Source organism: Lagenorhynchus albirostris, chromosome 15 (genome assembly GCF_949774975.1).
Source record: "Lagenorhynchus albirostris chromosome 15, mLagAlb1.1, whole genome shotgun sequence".
Lineage (NCBI taxonomy): Eukaryota > Metazoa > Chordata > Mammalia > Artiodactyla > Delphinidae > Lagenorhynchus > Lagenorhynchus albirostris.
The window spans coordinates 63,674,365-63,691,460 of NC_083109.1; the positions used below are offsets into that span (position 1 = coordinate 63,674,365).

General features: G+C 48.8%; 1 protein-coding gene across 2 annotated transcripts in view; it reads left to right on the plus strand.

Annotated features, from left to right (window-relative positions):
- Positions 1–17,096, plus strand: part of XYLT1 (xylosyltransferase 1) — a 317,259-nt gene that overhangs the window by 74,546 nt on the left and 225,617 nt on the right. For both annotated transcript variants that reach the window (XM_060122535.1, XM_060122536.1), the window contains exon 2: positions 11,719–11,757. In XM_060122535.1, coding sequence (XP_059978518.1) covers positions 11,719–11,757 — 39 coding nt within the window. The remainder of the gene's footprint in view (positions 1–11,718; positions 11,758–17,096) is intronic.

Here is a 17,096-nt window from a genome sequence, read left to right on the forward strand (position 1 = left end):
GGAAGAGTCAAGACCATTGAGCTCCAGGTAGAGGCTCGTAGATGAATGAACTGTAGTGCTCAGCTTGCTTGTGCATTATTAGAACTTTCCTCTTTCTTCTCTCAGGTCTCGGCATCCTGAACTTTTCTTTCTTGGGATCCGGGGTGAGCCTGGAGTCATGTAGAATAAGTTGTCCAGTGGATAAAATGGTACTGTCCTTTGGTGGGAGAAATAAAGTATGGTAGTTAAGAGGTGGGAGGTCACAAACTCAGATGCTTCTGGGGCCAGCCCAGGTGGGCGCGGTAGGGGCTGTAGCCAAGAGGAGGGTGTGTACCCATCATCAGGGGGTAGCAGCAGTGGTTAAGAACCCGCCTGCCAATGCAGGGGACACGGGTTCAAGCCCTGGCCCGGGAAGATCCCACATGCCGCGGAGCAGCTAAACCCGTGCGCCACAACTACTGAGCCCGCACTCTAGAGCCTGCGAGCCACAACTACTGAAGCCCACGTGCCACAACTACTGAAGCCCGTGTGCTTAGAGCCCGTGCTCCGCAACAAGAGAAGCCACCGCAATGAGAAGCCTGCGCACCGCAACAAAGAGTAGCCCCCGCTTACCGCAACTAAAGAAAGCCCACATGCAGCAACGAAGACCCAACGCAGCCAAAAATAAAAAATTAATTAATTAAAAAAAAAAAATGGTAGCAGCTACTCAGCTCCAGCTGCAGCCATGCCAGCCTGCACACCTACTTGGCTGGATCTTCTGACATTTAAGAAAAGCCAGAAATCTGGGTATTGTGAAATCACCCAATTTTTAAATGTTGGCAACTAGGTTTTTTTTAAACGATATTGTGCACTGTGTAGGTCAGACCATACCACATCCACGTATTTTGGTTACTTTATTTTTTTAACTTAGAAGATATGAAGGTTAAATGGGCCTGGCTCTGACTTTTGGGCAAGTCTTCCTGAGCCTCTCTAAATTAGGAATACTACAGGAAATCCATAGTCTGGAGACAGAAGCAAACATATAACGTCATCAGGAGCATCTCCCAATGGTAAGAGCATAAAATAAAATCATCTGTGTTTCCAGACTCTATGGCCATCCTGTAGCCACCCCATGAGGGTGAAATAAGGATTTACTGAAATAATGCATAGAAATTGCTAAACAGGGTGCTTCATAAAGACTTAAATGAAAGCTATCCTAATGGCCATTGTCACCCATCCCGTCATCTTCATCCTCATTACCATCATGAGCATTAAGAAATACAGGAAAAGGCTGGGGAGGCAGGAAGGGGGCAATCAATCCCCCCAGGTCCCACCTCTTTGAAACCTCCTGACATTGAACCTGACTCACTGTAGGAAGCCTCTGCCCATCCGTCTCCTGTAGGCCCACCTGTCAGCCATCTCTCTTCCAGCCCAGGAAGGAGGCTCCCCTGTTCCGAGGCACAGCCTGGAGCGGGGGATGCGCCCCCTGTACCCGCTGTAGAGCTCTCCACTCCATCACCATGTGTCCACATCCTGGGATCCATTTTCCCCCAGTTTGAACCAGCAGTTCTGTGTGCACCTCTTGGAAACATTCCAGACATAAAGCACTGCTGGATCACAGTTTCCCCAGAGCTGGGATCCGCTATCTTTTGAACAAAAGATGTCCTAGTTAGAGGCTCTGGTGAGGAGCTGAAGAAGAAGAAATGAAGAAAAGGTTGGGGGGGGGGGCGGGCAAGGACACACGTAGACATATATTTTGGCAAAAAAGGATGAACCCAGGATTTTCTATCAAGAAACTTGGATTCTAGACTGGGTTTTGCTATAAATGGTGTGTGGCCGTTAGGAAATCCACTTCCCATTTTGGATCTCATATGCCTCACCAGAAAATGATGGGTCTGATTCAGGTCAGGGCAAGAAATGTGTTTCATCTCACTGGAAAGCAGGAATCTACTGGTAGTGTCTGCTCATAGAGCCGTGTCGAAAATTTGAGGCCTATCAAATTTTCTATCATTGCTTAGTAATATCCACCTTGGGCATCCTATAGAGAAGCTGCTGCTTACCTACACTACATAAGTATCTTTCCAGCATTCACAGTCTTAGATTCTGGGGCTCAGATCTTTAAGCTAGATCCCCGTGGAACAGAAAACCCACTGAGCAGTGCCAGGAGCTGTAGAGCAGAGGATAGTGTCTTTGGAACTCTGGACAGTGTCTACAGGACACCTGGCAGCGTTGGTTGCAGTTGGGCCACACGCCATCTTGGCAACCACAGCCAACGGGTGCCAAGTTGGCAGGTGCCGTGCGGCCTGTGCCTGGGAAAAGGTAATTATTGGGCTGAGCTGGAGATGCGCCTTGTGTTCTGAGCTTCAGGAAGGCTTGTGTACAGGCCGAGCCCAGGTGGCCGGCCTCAGAAGGACCTAGAGCCCTGGACGGGCTACCAGAACCTCTTGTCCTGCGTTCCTCAGCTTTTTCTCGGTGTGTGGCAGGCATGCCTTCTTTCTGGTCTGAAATGCCTTCGAGCTGTGAAAAAGAGAACACTGTAAAGTGACAGTAATTGTCCTCCGAGAGGAACTACCATTTGTGGCTTGCCTACTCAACACCAGGACTGGGCAAGGCTCTGATACACCATCTCAGTCAGTCTTTACAGTGACTGTCGAGATGGTTATTATATTGTTATTCTTATCATTATTATAAGTTAAATATATTAGCTGAAGATCCACAATGAGGAAATGGGAAGATCCGGTATTTCCTAATACCATGTAATCCAATTCCCTGCTCTATAAGGCTTCCTAGTGCTAGCAACTCACAAAACTATGAGCTGTGGTTTAGTGATTACGATTTACCATGTGGTTGTCCCGCTGGAAAACAGTGTAATTTAGTGGTCCAAAAGCGCAGCCTCAGGAATTAGGCTGTCCTGATCCAAATCCTGTCTCTGCCACTTAGTAATGAATGCCTTTGAGCAAATTACTTTCCCTCTGAGCCTCAGTTACACCATCTGTAAATTGGGGCTATTAATATCTACTAATGATACCTATTAATACTCTAAGAGTTGTTGTGAGGTTTTAATGAGATGGTTCTTACAACCCACTAAAAATAATGTCTTGTGATCAGTATGAGCCCCGTGTTAGCTACTATTCTGATTATTGTCATCATTGATCAGCCATGTGACCCTAGGATAACTGTGTGATTAAGGGGGAGGTGACGATACAGTTGTTTGCCAGGCAGCAGCCGTACGGCCGAGAGCTTTGCTTTCTGGCAGAAATACATGTCCAGTGTCTCAGGCAGGTGTATTCAAAACGTTGTCGTTCTGAGAACTGTCATTCCGTGTACTTTGTAAAGAATTACAAAACCTCTGTAGGCACACACAGAACAAAGTGTTATATATGATGGTTTAGATTTTTGGTAACCGTCTGTGCTCGAAGATACACACACCGAGCTGAGAAACACAAAACTCACTGCCGAACTTCCATGAGTCTGTGGTTTCGCCTATCTTCCCAGGCTGGGGATGGTCAACTACCAACTCCAAGGGCTGGAGCTTCATTTTGAGGCTCTGTTGCTCATTTCTGGGGTCTGGACTAAAAAATGTGGAGGGAGTGCAGAAGAGCAAAGAGGGCTCTAAACTTTTAAAACCTTTAAGACAAAAGAGAGACAGACGGAGCGAGGAAATTCCACCCCATTTTAAGGTGCTAACCACATCTATCACCATCTCTCTGAAGCAGTGAGAGTCCCCTTGCCCTCATTGTGGGGTTTCTGCTTTCTCCCCTGAGTCCTATTTGACGGTGAGTTTGCATTTTCTAACAAGGTGAGTCTGTGTGGTGCTGGCCAGCTTCACATTCCAAGTGCAGCCTTTCTCAGAGAACAAGGGCGGTCTGTGTCCTTGGCATTTCTCCCTGGTCTCCCAGTGCCGCCTGCCATGCACGTGCCCCGCCTTCATCTCAGGAGCCACAGCCGTGCGAGATAAGCTCGCTGTGACATCCCACAGGGACGTCTAGACAGAAAGCCCCATTGTGTGAGCACCCTCATGGCCGTGACCAGATCTCGAGAAGGAGTTGAGAAGGGGTCACACACCCCTGGGGAGGGAATGGTGGAGGGAGGAGGGTTGATGACAGGGTTTCTGGGGCAGGAGGGATACCGTCACCATTTAAGTGGGGAGAAAGGAAGGGGTGGAAGCCACCCTGCTAGAGGCTGAATGTGTGTGTCCCCCCCAAAATTCATATGTTGAAATTCTAACTCCCAATGGGATGGTATTAGGAGGTGGGGCCTTTGGGAGGCGATTAGGTCATGAGGGAAGAGCCCCCATGAAAGGGATTAGTGCCCTTATAAAAGAGACCCCAAAAAGCTTCCTCGAATCTTCTGCCATGTGAGGCCACAGCAAAAAGACCGCTATCTGTGAATCAGGAAGCTCTCACCAGATCTGCTAGCACCTTAACCTTGGACTCTCAGATTCCAGAACTGTGCGAAATAAATTTCTGTTGTTTATAATCCACTCAGTCTGTGGTATTCTGTTAGGGAAGCCCGAATGGGCTAAGACACACCCATCAGGAAATTTCTTGGGGGCACAGAGCACGAGCACCAAAGTCCTAAGCATGCGTTAGACACTTGGTGGCTGGCAGGCTATCAGAGGTTGGGGTCGTAATAGAAATTTTTGGTTTTTCGCTGACTGTCCTTCTCACCTTGGATGCTTTCAGTCTTGTATTATTCGGGATATAATCAGGGGTTCTCAGGTTTTGGCCTGCGTAAGACTTGCCCAAGAGTATCTAATAAAAATGCAGGTTCTTTGGATCCTTACCCAGAGATCCTGATTCAGTAAGTTCACGCTATTAGAAACACCAGGATATTGGGTAAGGGACCAGTTTCTGGCAGTTTACAAACCTGAGCACTGGTCCAGGCTCCATCCCTTATCAAATCTGTGTTTTAGAGCAAATTGTCCTGCCGGAGCGTCAGTTATCTGATCTGTAAAATGGGGATATGAGACTTCCCTTGGCAGAGCTGCAAGTAGTTCACATGCTTGGCACAAAGTAAGCATTCAGAACAGAGTAGGTAAACTTACCCATTTCACGGCTGTCCAGTTACCTGCAATAACTCTCAGTTCAGAAGAGCTGTGGTTGAGTAGGGTTGGGTGTGGAGGGTTATGTCTTAGCCTTCATAAGCCTGGAAGAAGAAAACAAAGGGAAGGTTATCTTTGAGCTTAATTTTAACCCAGGGACCAGACAGTTAAAATAGCGGGTTTTATTTAATGTTCATGACAACCTGTGATGTCAGTGGTATCCTGTTTTCAAGGCAGGAGGTGACTGTGTATCTGGGTTCCTGTGAGACAGTCCAGGTTTACACCTGTTAAGCTGGTGTAATAGTTATCAGTACTCCTTCTCACTTACAGAAGTGGCCAGACAATACACTCTGTGCTTTACTTTCTTGCAGTAGCTCTGTAGGAGAATACAGACCTACCTGTTTACATTGTGTAAATGAGAAAGGGAAAGCTCACAGAAGCTGTGGAGGTCACTAGTCTAAGTGGTTGTTACCTGCTGACTCGCCAACCCCAGTACTTGGGAACATGATTGTATTTGGAGACAGGGCCTTTAAAAAAGTGATTCAGTTAAAATGAGGCCTTTAGGGGGGCCCTAATCCAGTCTGACTGGTGTCCTTGTAAGACGAGGAAATTTGGGCACACAGAGACATATAGAGACTCCTGCACAGAGGAAAGAGACCACGTGAGGACACAGTGAGAAGGTGGCCGTCTGCAAGACGAGAAAAGAGGCCTCAGAAGAAAACAACCCTGCTGGCATCTTGATCTTGGACTTCTAGCTCCCAGAATTGTGAGAAGATAAGTTTCTCTTGTGTAAGCCACGTAGCCTGTGGTATTTTGTTATGGCAGCCTGAGCAGACTAAAACAGTGGTTATGCATGATTTGAATCCAGAGCTGACCCCAAACCTGCACTTTTTTCCCGTGAATGAACCTTCTTTGCCCCATGCCAGGCTGCAGTACAAGTGACCTTATCCGTTTAGGTCTCTAGCCTGACATCCAAACTCAGCTTCCACTGGGTGGTCTCCAGTGAGCCAGTTTCTCCAGCAGGCAAGGGTGCTGAGTTTTTGATCCCATGAAGAGCTCATTGCATTTCCCAAGGCACCTGGTGTTTGACAGTGACCAGAATAAGGTCCAGTCTCTGGATGGTGGAAGCTTCCTCCTTCTATCGCCAAGCAGAGGGCTCCCGGGGAGAGCACCACCCAGCCTTCTGCAGTGTTGTCCTGGGTGTGTCTGTGCTGAGGCTGTACTATTGGGGCCCATTGTCTATATGCTGACTTGATGGGCCTCGGGGAAACTGGCTCAGAAGCCTTGAATCACAGGATTGTCTCACCTGTACACCGAAGTCATCACTCAACACGCAAGAGCAAACGCTATCTTATGATATCATCAAAGCCAAGGAGGAGAACGCCCCTTCCATTGACTAAGGCTTACGCAGGTCTCAGCATAACCAGGAAAGCCAGAAATGTTTGATGCATGCCTGGAATGAAAACGAACAAATTCTTCCTCCTCTCTGCTTTCTTTATGAACGTTTAATTGCTTGTTAAAATTAGGGCTTTGGCCCTGATGGGCTCGAAAGTTTTTGAGCCTGGCTTCCTTGTCTTACAGGCAAGACTCGAGGTGCAGACAAGTTTCAGTTCTGCAGGAGCTGTAATCAGGCTCTTGCCTCTCTTTTAAACAGCTTTGGGATGGAAGGGCACACAGGGTCCCTTTAAACTCATTTTTGTCTCCCTCAGGGTACCTGCCAGGCATAGCGCTAGCTGCTGAGTTGGAACACGGTAAACATTTGTGGACGGGTTTGGCGAACTCTGCATGGTTCCTGCCGTGGCACAGTGACTGCATTTTGTTTTTAGTCACCTCACATGTACTGATTTCGATCAACCATGTCCACTACCTTTTTAAAAAAATACAGATACTAAAAAAGGATTCCAGTAGTTGTTAAGGTGGTACCTTTCATTTGCTGTATTCTTCCTTTAGATAGACATTCTCTAGGTTGCAGGATTACATTGTCTAAGGTGGGACGATATTCTCAGATAAGAGCTAGTGTAAAATAGTGGAGCACAGGTTTCTTGAGTGTGGGGCGCTGGGATTGAATCCAGGCTTCAACACTATCTGTGTAGCCTTGGACAGGTTATTCAGTCTCTATGGTCATCAGTTTTCCCATCTCTATCATGGGAGTAATGGTGGTTCCTACCATAAAGTTGTTACAGTGGTAAATGGAATGGTGCATGTATAGAGGTTAAGCCAGTGCCTGGAACATGGTAAGAACCTAACAAATTATTAGCCATTACTTAACAAGTAACTTGGTAAGTTAATAGTTACTACTAGTATTCATGACTGTTCTGAACTGTGGTCAAGTAATATGCCCATGGGATAAAGTTTAGAATAAGCCAAAAGAATGAAAAATGTCTTCATCTCAGGGCAAGGGCACTCTGAGTGATGATTTCCATTAATGTGGCTGTAATGGCATCTAAATAAATTCAGAAGGACTGGTATATTTAGCAAAGAGGGCTGAAGGCTAACTCATAAGTAGTGCAAGATCCTGATGGTCGAGTAATTGCTTTGCTTGGTGTAATGTACATCTTGCATGGAGCCTGGCACGTAGTAGGTCCTCAATAAATGATAGCTATCAGTTTGGTTATTTCTGGTTCCTGGGATGTATTTGCAGACTTAGGGAGAGCATGCATCATTTCGTTTCCAAGGCTGGACTGTCTGTACAGTACGTTTTGGTTCTATCAAGGTCCATGTTTGGAGAGTGTATCTGCCACAATGGTGCAGTATGACAGATCAACCTGAAACTCAGTGACTGGAAAGAACAAGCATATATTTTCTCCATGTGTGAAGGTTGGCTAGGGGTTGGCTGATCTAGGCTGGGCTTAGCTTCAAGCTGCAGATTGGTTGGGGTCTGCCCCGACTGTCTCTCATCCTCCTTGGACCAGCAGGCTACCTGGGGCACATTCTTGTTGTGCTGATGGCAAAAGCACAAGAGGTCATGCTCAATCACGCAGCCACATTTCAAGCTTCTCTTATGTCATAACTGCTAATGGGCAAGCCCAAGTTCAAGGGATGAGGAAGCACGCTTGGCAAAGAAATGCAAAATCGCAGGACCAGAGGGTGTGGACCTAGGGAGTGGTGAAAACGAGGGCCACTTATTCAACCTACCCAGTTCCCCAATTGACTTCCTCCATGTAGTCATTCGCAGTAGATGATATGAAAGGGCTTTCCTTGCTTTAGGTGGTTCCCTGGTTCCCACTCCCCACATTAAGATTCTAAAAGCACTCCACTGTAGCATCCGAGCACGTTGCAGGTTCCCCTTTGGTCTCTGGGAGCCTTTCCTCTGACAGACAGGAGTTTACTGTAAACCAAAGAGTCCCAATTTAGACAGACAGGATGGATTAGGCAGGCAGCATCAATGACCTGGTTCCACTTCGTTAGCCTTTCCAATTAAGGAGGATGTTACGGAAAGTGAGACCTCACAGAGGTACTGCCGTACCTTGAATCCTCTGGACTGAGCCTCCGTAGGGAGAGTCTTATATTTCAAATGTGCACAGAGGAGGGGAACACAGTTTTCTTGGCAAGTGAATCCCAAGTGTCAATGACATGGCCATTTGTGAGTTACTTTGTCTTCTTCTTGGCTAGGTGATTAACATGCTAAATAGATAGCATTTTTGCTTTTGTTTTTCAGAAGCTTTTTAATGAATATTAGTCCCCTGACCCTGAGCCCAGAGGGTCTTCCTCTCCGTTGGAACACCAAATAAAGAGTTGGTGCGACAGGGTATCCAAGGATCAGGCTCTGGGTTTTATCAACACAGTTGTCAGAGGTTCCCTGTGGTTTCCCAGGAAGGTTTTTTCCAGTGGAGTTGTTCATAGGGGTTCAGGATGGCATTCTCCCCTCTCCACCCCACCCCACCCAGTGGGATTCTGAGCAGTGAAGAGTAATCCCCAAACAATAGCCGAATGGGCTGTGAAGTACAGCTTAATTAATCTGGGCACGCACCCAACACCCTGTGCAATGCTTTGCAAAGACCTGGCTTTAAAAATGAGGCTAATGTCTGAGTCTGAGAAGCTGCTGCTTCTCTTCTAGTCAAAATCTGGATGGTAGGATCTGAATAAAGAGAGGGACAGGGCTTCCCTGGTGGTGCAGTGGTTGAGAGTCCGCCTGCCGGTGCAGGGGACACGGGTTCGTGCCCCTCCGGGAAGATCCCACATGCCGCAGAGCGGCTGGGCCCGTGAGCCATGGCCACTGAGCCTGCGCGTCCGGAGCCTGTGCTCCGCAACGGGAGAGGCCACAACAGTGAGAGGCCCGCATACCGCAAAAAAAAAAAAAAAAAAAAAGAGGGACAGACAGACACACGGAGACTGAGCTGAAGCACAGACTTGCCTGCTGTCACTCACTGAACAGCACGGTGGGATCTGACCCACACTGCCCGGCACAGACCAGGATGATGGCCTTGCCTCCTGGCAACTAGCATGGGCCCTGCCCAGCATGCTTGCCTGACACAGGGAAACTGGGAGTACAGAGTCCACTCTCCCTGCATACGAGTGATACAGGAGCTGGCTGGGGGGCTTCGTGAGGGATGCTAAAATAATGAACCTCACTTGAAAAAAAGTGGTTCAGTGAAGGTTCTCCCCCGTCATAGTTGCCACTGCTTTCCCCTTGAGAAGGAGCTAGTAAGGGTTTGAAGACAGAGGCCTGCAGTATTTCTCTTAAGACTTCTCCAAGTTCCTTTATGGGCCAAGGCTGCAACGTGGGAGAGAAAATGCCCCTCAGTCTCTTCCTGAGTACGAGGAATATTCAGTGCCAGGGTGGAATGTGAAAATTAGAGTGAGACGTTCTCTTGGCAACAGTCTTTGAGCTGCACCATTGGAGAAGTGCTGGGAATTAGAACAGGAATCAGGAGAGAGGATTCCCTCGTCTTGAAGGAAAAGTCAGTACAGACCAGAACGCAAAATGATCCTGGGGTCAGGACTCCACGCTCATCTCAATTAGGTACCAAAGAGAAATGAACAAGAAATGAGTGACGGTTCACCTGGGGTAGGGGTTTAAGATGTTCCGCTTTCTCTACACTTCCTTTTTTTAAAGTTGTGGAAAGAACACTTCACATGAAATCTACCCTCTGGGCAAAATTTTCAGTGTACAATATAGTTTGTTAACTCTAGGCTCTGTGTCGAACAGCAGCTCTCTGGAGCTTATTCATCTAGTGTGAACAAAATTTTGTACCCGATAAATAGCACCTCCCCATTTCCCTCTCCCTCCAACCCCTGCCAACCACCCTTCTACTCTCTGCGTCTATAAGAGTTTATTTTAGGTTCCTCATATAAGTGGAATCATGAAATCTGTACTCTCATGTTTATGGCAGCCAAATTCGTAATAGCCAAAACATGGAAAGAACCTACATGTCCGTTGACAAGTGAATGGATAAAGAAAATACACAGTATGTATATGCACAGAGGAATTTTTTTTTTTTTTTTGTGGTACTTGGGCCTCTCACTGTTGTGGCCTCTCCCGCTGCGGAGCACAGGCTCCAGACGCGCAGGCTCAGTGGCCATGGCTCACGGACCCAGCCGCTCCGCGGCATGTGGGATCTTCCCGGACTGGGGCACGAACCCGTGTCCCCTGCATTGGCAGGCAGACGCTCAACCACTGCGCCACCAGGGAAGCCCTGCACAGAGGAATATTATTCAGCCTTCAAACAAGAGGGAAGTCCTGCCGTTTGTGACAACATGGATGAACCTTGAGGACACCATGCTAACTAAAATAAGCCGTTCACAGACAAACAGATAGGGTGTGATTCCTACATCTCCTTCTTGTTCACAGCAGAGGCCAGTGAGCTGGGGCTAATTTGCACGGCTTCCTTGAAGCCTGTGTTGGAAAATCTGCTCGGATAAAGCAAAGCTTCCAATTGAATTCGCACTGAGGGGCCCTAAAATCACGCCCATTCTCTGTAAGAGGCAGCTTGAGGCTACTTTCCCAGAATCAGGAATCCAAGACGATGAAGCTCAGAGCTGACATAGTCCAGACAAAAATAGCCTTTATGTGCCGAGCTTCCTGTTTTCTTTGGAATCCACTTGCTGAAAACCATTACCTCCTCCCCAGCTGCCCCTTCCTCCTGCGTACCCACCCTGCCCCCCACCCAAGAGTTCACGTTTAATGACCCGAGACATTACCACCAAGCATTTCCAGTCAATTGGCTTTTGTAGCCAGTGAATGAATGGGACTTTCTCTGGCCTTCTCTCGCCTGAAAGGAGTCTTCCCCAGCCCATTGGAATGTGCCACACAGACCAGGAATTAAGCTCTTCTTTTCCTCTCAGTCCTTCCCTCATTCTTTCCAAGATCAGACACAAAGTGGTGGCCTTGCCCCTAATGGGGATTTTATATTCTTTCAGGTTTATTTCTAATCCTCTTACGGACCCATCTTCTCCTTCACATCAATGATTTGAACATGCTTTGAGATACTCGGCGAGGGGCCTTTGTTTCTTATTTCTTTACGCTGACACTTCATGGTTGTGCACGATCTCCATGCGGGTGTCCCTGTATCCCCCTAATGAAAGATTACAGCCTCCTTCGTCCTGTGGGTGTGGGAGGAGGTGTGGGGGGGGGAGATTGGGCCGGGCTGTCCTCCTGTCACGTGGAATGGGGGCGACAGAGGGGGGCCAGCTTCCCTGCCGGGGTTGCTTGATGCCGGGGCAGTAGGTTACACTTCTCCCACCGCTCACGTGTGTTTTCTCCTCTTTTCCCACAGGCTGCACAACCAAGCCCTGTGATCACCCTGGAGGCCCAGGTGAGTACCTTCCCGTGGTGTTTGTCACTTTCTCTGCACTGATGTCCCCGGACCAGCTCTCCAGGGAGCGTTCGTGCATCCTCTTGGCTCCAGGACTCAGAAAGGCTGGACGGACACATAAGACCATCCTCCTGCCCGGTTGGGATATGTGCGTGCACCCACGTGTACACACACCAGCTGATTGTTCATGAGTGTGTGTGCACGCATGCATGTACCCAGGTTCTGAAAGCACCGTGGGAAGAACCAGACGTGTTTCTTTTGAGTTTTCTTCTGCCCTTTGCTTCCGCCCAGCAGTCGCGAGGAGGTGAATGCAGGGGGAGAGGGAAGGCAGAGAGGAGGCATGCAGTGGGGGATGGCTGCCCTTTCATGCCTTGGGTTTGGAGAACTTTCTCCCCGGGCAGTTAGTTGTGTGCTTGTGTCTGCTTGCGCGATGGGCCATTCTGAGGAATGTGAATCACGGTGGCATTTCTGTGCGGGGGGCGGTGGGGGGGCAAGTGACCAGTGGGCCTTGTAAGGATGGAATGGCCCTTACTGTCTACTTTCTGCTTTCCGGAGAGCTAGGACAGAGGGGCAGCTGTGAGTCCAGCAGACCCAGGTAGAGCCCCAGAGCTGTGTCTTCTGGACCTGAGGGTCACTGAACCGCTCAGCCTCTGTCTCCCCATCTGGAATATTATTACCACAGGGATCGTGCCTGCCCTGCAGGGCTGTGTTGAGGAGGAAAGGACAGGGTGTCTGTGAAGTCATCAGTATGGCTAAGTGCTTGTGAGTGTTAGCTTTTTTTTTTTTTTAACATCTTTATGGTGGGAGTATAATTGCTTTACAGTGGTGTGTTTCTGCTGTTTAACAAGAATGTTAGCTTTTTAAACCAGTACAACGGTGCTTTTCTGACGGGACTTGAAGGGGGTGTATCTTTGGATGGATGGTTTCCTTAGCTCTGGTCAGACAGTAAACAGAGAAGCCAGGGTGGATGCCACCAGCGCCCCACAGCTAACGGCGTGTCAGACAGACGAACGTAGCTGAGCTTCTCAAGGCTTCTCGGTGACTCCTGCACATCCTGGGACCAGCTGCGCCCTACTCTTCACCCTCATCGCGGGCATCTCTGCCCTGCCCCTCCTGCCTTCATCAGAAAGGCCGGACGTTGGGAGGACAGTGGATTCTCAGGGTTTCTTTGGGCTCTTGTGGCCTCTCACTACCCACCCCCGCTCTCCCCACACACACTTATGTCGGCTTCAGGGATGACCAGGCAACAAAGCTGGCAGGAAGGAGCAGTGGGGGGGGACTTGGAGGGGATAAACGCCCAGTTTTTAGCCTCTGTTTGGCCATCCTCTGGTCTGGTTTTTGGCAGACTTGGGCCAGTCACCTGTCACCTCGGCCACGTTTGGCAAATGTGAATTGTACCTGTGCCAAGTCACCTAGAAACACATCCTCCCTGAAATGAACATAGTTTACTTTCAGAAGTAGACTTACCCTAAGGTAATGATTCCCGATCAGGGGTATCTTTGAGCCCCAGAGGACTTGTGGCAATGCCTGAAGACATTTTTGGTTATCTCACCTTGGCGGGCTGGGAGGGAGGGGGGTTTACTACTGGCATCTAATAGGTAGAGACCAGAGAGGCTGCTGAATGTCCTACAAGGCACAGGATGCCCCCCCAGGAAGAATTACCGTGCCTGAGATGGCAGTAGGGCCGGGCTTGAGAAATGCCATCTCAAAGAATAATACGGTGAAATCACAAGTTCGACGTGCCAGTTACATTGTGTTGCAAAACATTAAATGTTAAATTAATACAGTTGAAAAGCTCCTTTGGGCGCCCGCTAAAATCACTGCAGCGTCCTCTCAGAAGTGTGTGAGCCATACTTTGGGACACGTGTCTCTTCCCACGTATTTTGACAGAACGTCCAGGGCGGGTTTTTGAAATGCTGGCCCTTCTCTTCTTTATCAGTCTTTCCCCAGAAGGAGAAGTTACTAGACTCAGGGAGACCCCTGGGCAGATAGTCTGCACCCAGAATTCTGGAAGCCAAATCTGAGGTGGAGTGGCTGCAGCCTGGACGGTTCTGTCCTTTGCCCTGCTGTATCTTTCGCCCCACCAGCCCTTCAGAAGCTCCATGGGAAAGAGCAGTCACATGCCCTGGCTCTGGGCTGTGACAGCTCACCCCTACCTACACAGTGACCTCTCCCCGAGTCACATCCATCGGCCTGAGAGACCTGAGCCTTGGTCCGCACGCAGCCAGCTGTGGCACGTGGCCGGCTTTCTGGAGCTCGGTGTTTGGGGAGCCGTAGGATGCTGTTGTCTTTCCCCGAGTTCTGGTTTCCCGTGTTAAAGGGACGTTGGAACCCAACCAAAGTGCAGATGTTTTGTTTTTGTTTTTTTTTGTAACTGTTGGCACAAGCCCGTGGCCAGATCTGACTTTGTGCTGGGCCTCAGCCCATCATGGGACTCAGGATGGGATCCTCTTCAGCTGCCTGCAGGCAGGTCAGATGAGAGGGGCAGGGAAAGGTTCTCTGGCAGGACATGGCACCTCAAATATTACCCATATAGCACAAGCGAGGTGGCAGATGTGGCCGAGCTTGGAAGAGCCGGCCATGCAGAGGTGAGTGGTAGATGTGCTCTGAGCCCTGGGTCAGTTCCCACTTCCTCCCCCTGTGCCCTTTGCTCCCAAGAAAGCCATCGCCTGCTCCATCCTGGAGCACAGGTGCCACGGGTGGGCCTGAATTTGAGATTTCACCGTGAGCCATGTCCGTACATCACGCTTCAGTGGCGTGCCTGTCCAGGGCCCAGTCTGCATAGGGACGTTGGGCCAGCCAGGGACCCTTCCCTCACGCGTTCCCTCTCTCCCTCGTCCTCACTGCGTCAGCCCGCGCCCAGTGCTCAGTGCATCTGTCCCCGGGCAGCTGTTCTGAGTTGGAGGGGGCGTGGGATTGCTTGGCTGCTGGGGCCTCGTCTAACGCGCTGCCACTGGCACAGCAAAGCTTCGCATCTGTTGGCATCAGCAGGACTGTCTCTGCTTAACGGCCAGATTAATAGGATGAGGGGGTCGAGTAAGGTTTAAATCCCTGGTGTCAGCTTTCCCTCAGCAGGTTGCCCCTGGGCGGTACCGAGGACTCCCTGACTCGCAGTGGTGAATACTTTTCTAGTCTCCAGATGGTGGTTACCTGGGAACCAAGTGACCTAGAGATGAAAAAAAATGTGTCTGAAAGGAATTTGAATTTGGTTAGCGGCATCGGCAATGATCCCCACTCTTACTGATATTTACCACTTGCCAAGAACTGGCTTCTCCCACTGAATCCTCAAATGCCGTTATTACATAGGTCTTTTCATGATACCCGACTTCCAGATGAGGACCCTAAGGGTCAGAGAGGTTAAGTAACTTGCTCAAGGTCACACAGGACCTAACATTGGTGAGTGTCAGACTTGGGGCCATATGACATCAGAATCTACCTTCTCAACCTCTCTCCTATTTTTCCGGGAAAAAAAAAGTTGCCTAGAAAGATTTGCTGATGCTCAGAAAAGCTGGAGGGATGAGCCTGACGTATGCACCCCAAGCTCAATATAGATAGATAGATAGACGGATGGATAGTGCTTTGTACAAGTATCCGCAGATGTACTTAGGTAAGTAGGTAGAGGGATGATAGATAGATGATAGGTGGGTGGATATATAAATAAATAGATAATAATGCTTTACATGGTGAGTGATTCTTTGACCGATAGTTTTGCCACAAGGCTGGTAGGTAAAAGGGTTTAAGCAATGGACCCAATAGAAAATTTATTTTTAAAACAACACAAATGAAACATCTCCCCGTGCATCAGTAGTGTTTTCGTAAATATGAATGCTCATTATTTGATTCTCATTGATCGCCACGATGGTTTATCATTTCTGAATTCACTCCAATTGGCAAGGCCTCTCGTTATTCAATTGTAGCTTCTGTCTCCCTTCCTGCCACCCCTTCCCCCAACATCTTCACTGTCAATTACTTCATGGCCTCTGTGCCAACAGTGAGATCCCCTGGGAGGTGTCATAAAGGAACTCTCAGGACCTGAAGATCAGGGGCATCAGGAGGAAAACTCCTGACTGCTCAGCTTTCAACAACCAACCAGGTACTTGAATTTCTTTGATCAACCAGCTGAGGGTATAAGGGGAGGGAGTTACATTCACATTATTTAATGATGATGCTGGGGTCACTGAAGATTGTGAACAAAACTCACGAAGAAAACGAGTAGTGGGTGGAAGGAAATCAGTCGGTGAGAAATTCATCTATTCATCCAGTTGGTTATTTAATAAATAGTTTGGGGTCCAGGAAGAGGCCAGGCCTCGATGCTAAATGTACAGCAGTGAACAAGACAGAAGGTACCTTGCCCATGGAGCTCCCATTCTGTTTGCGGGAGTCAGACAGTGAATTTAAGAGCAAATAAATATGCCCATGGTGGTCTTCCCTGGTGGCGCAGTGGTTGAGAGTCCGCCTGCCGATGCAGGGGACACGGGTTCGTGCCCCGGTCCGGGAGGATCCCGCATGCTGCAGAGCGGCTGGGCCCGTGGGCCATGGCCGCTGAGCCTGCGTGTCCGGAGCCTGTGCTCTGCAACGGGAGAGGCCGCGGCGGTGAGAGGCCCGCATACCGCAAAAACAAAAACAAAAACAAACAAATATGCCCATGGTTTCAGGGAGTAATGAGTGAACGAAAACAAGACCAGCGTGTCTGTAAGTGGGAGTGACCGGGCGCCACAAGGGGAGAGTGTTCAGGGAAGTCTCTGGAGGTGAGTTTTAAGCTCAGGAGGTGACATCTGAGCTGAGAGCTTACAGTAGAAAGAGTTAACCAGGCAAAGAGATGGCAGTAATTGTGTTCTGAGAGTTTTGCATATTATATCTGGGTTCCTGTAAAAATAATGCCAGTTCTCCTTAGAATCAATTAAAAGTTTTAGCTCCTTGGAGCTCCTTCAGTGCCTTGGTGTCATTAGAACGTCAGGATGAATAAGGAATTACCTTATCAGACAAGGGTGAAGGGCAAGGACTGAGGGGGTGGGACAGAGGAAAAGGGGCTTAAATTTGGGGCCATCCAGTCAAACTAACACCCGCGGTGAGCATTTTGACAGGGAACTTCTGACCTGAGCAATGTTGTGCTGTGATAATGGGGCTTATGTGAGAAATCAGCTAATACTCATCATTAGCTAATTAGCTGGCTCCCTTTCAGCTGAACTGAAGCCTGAGTCTAAACCAGTGGTTCTCAACTTGGGGCAAATTTACTACCTTCACACCTGAGGACGTTTGGTGATGTATGGAGACTTTTTTTTTTTTTTTTGGAGACATTTTTGATTGTTACAGCTTGGGGGCTGGGGAGTGCTACTGGC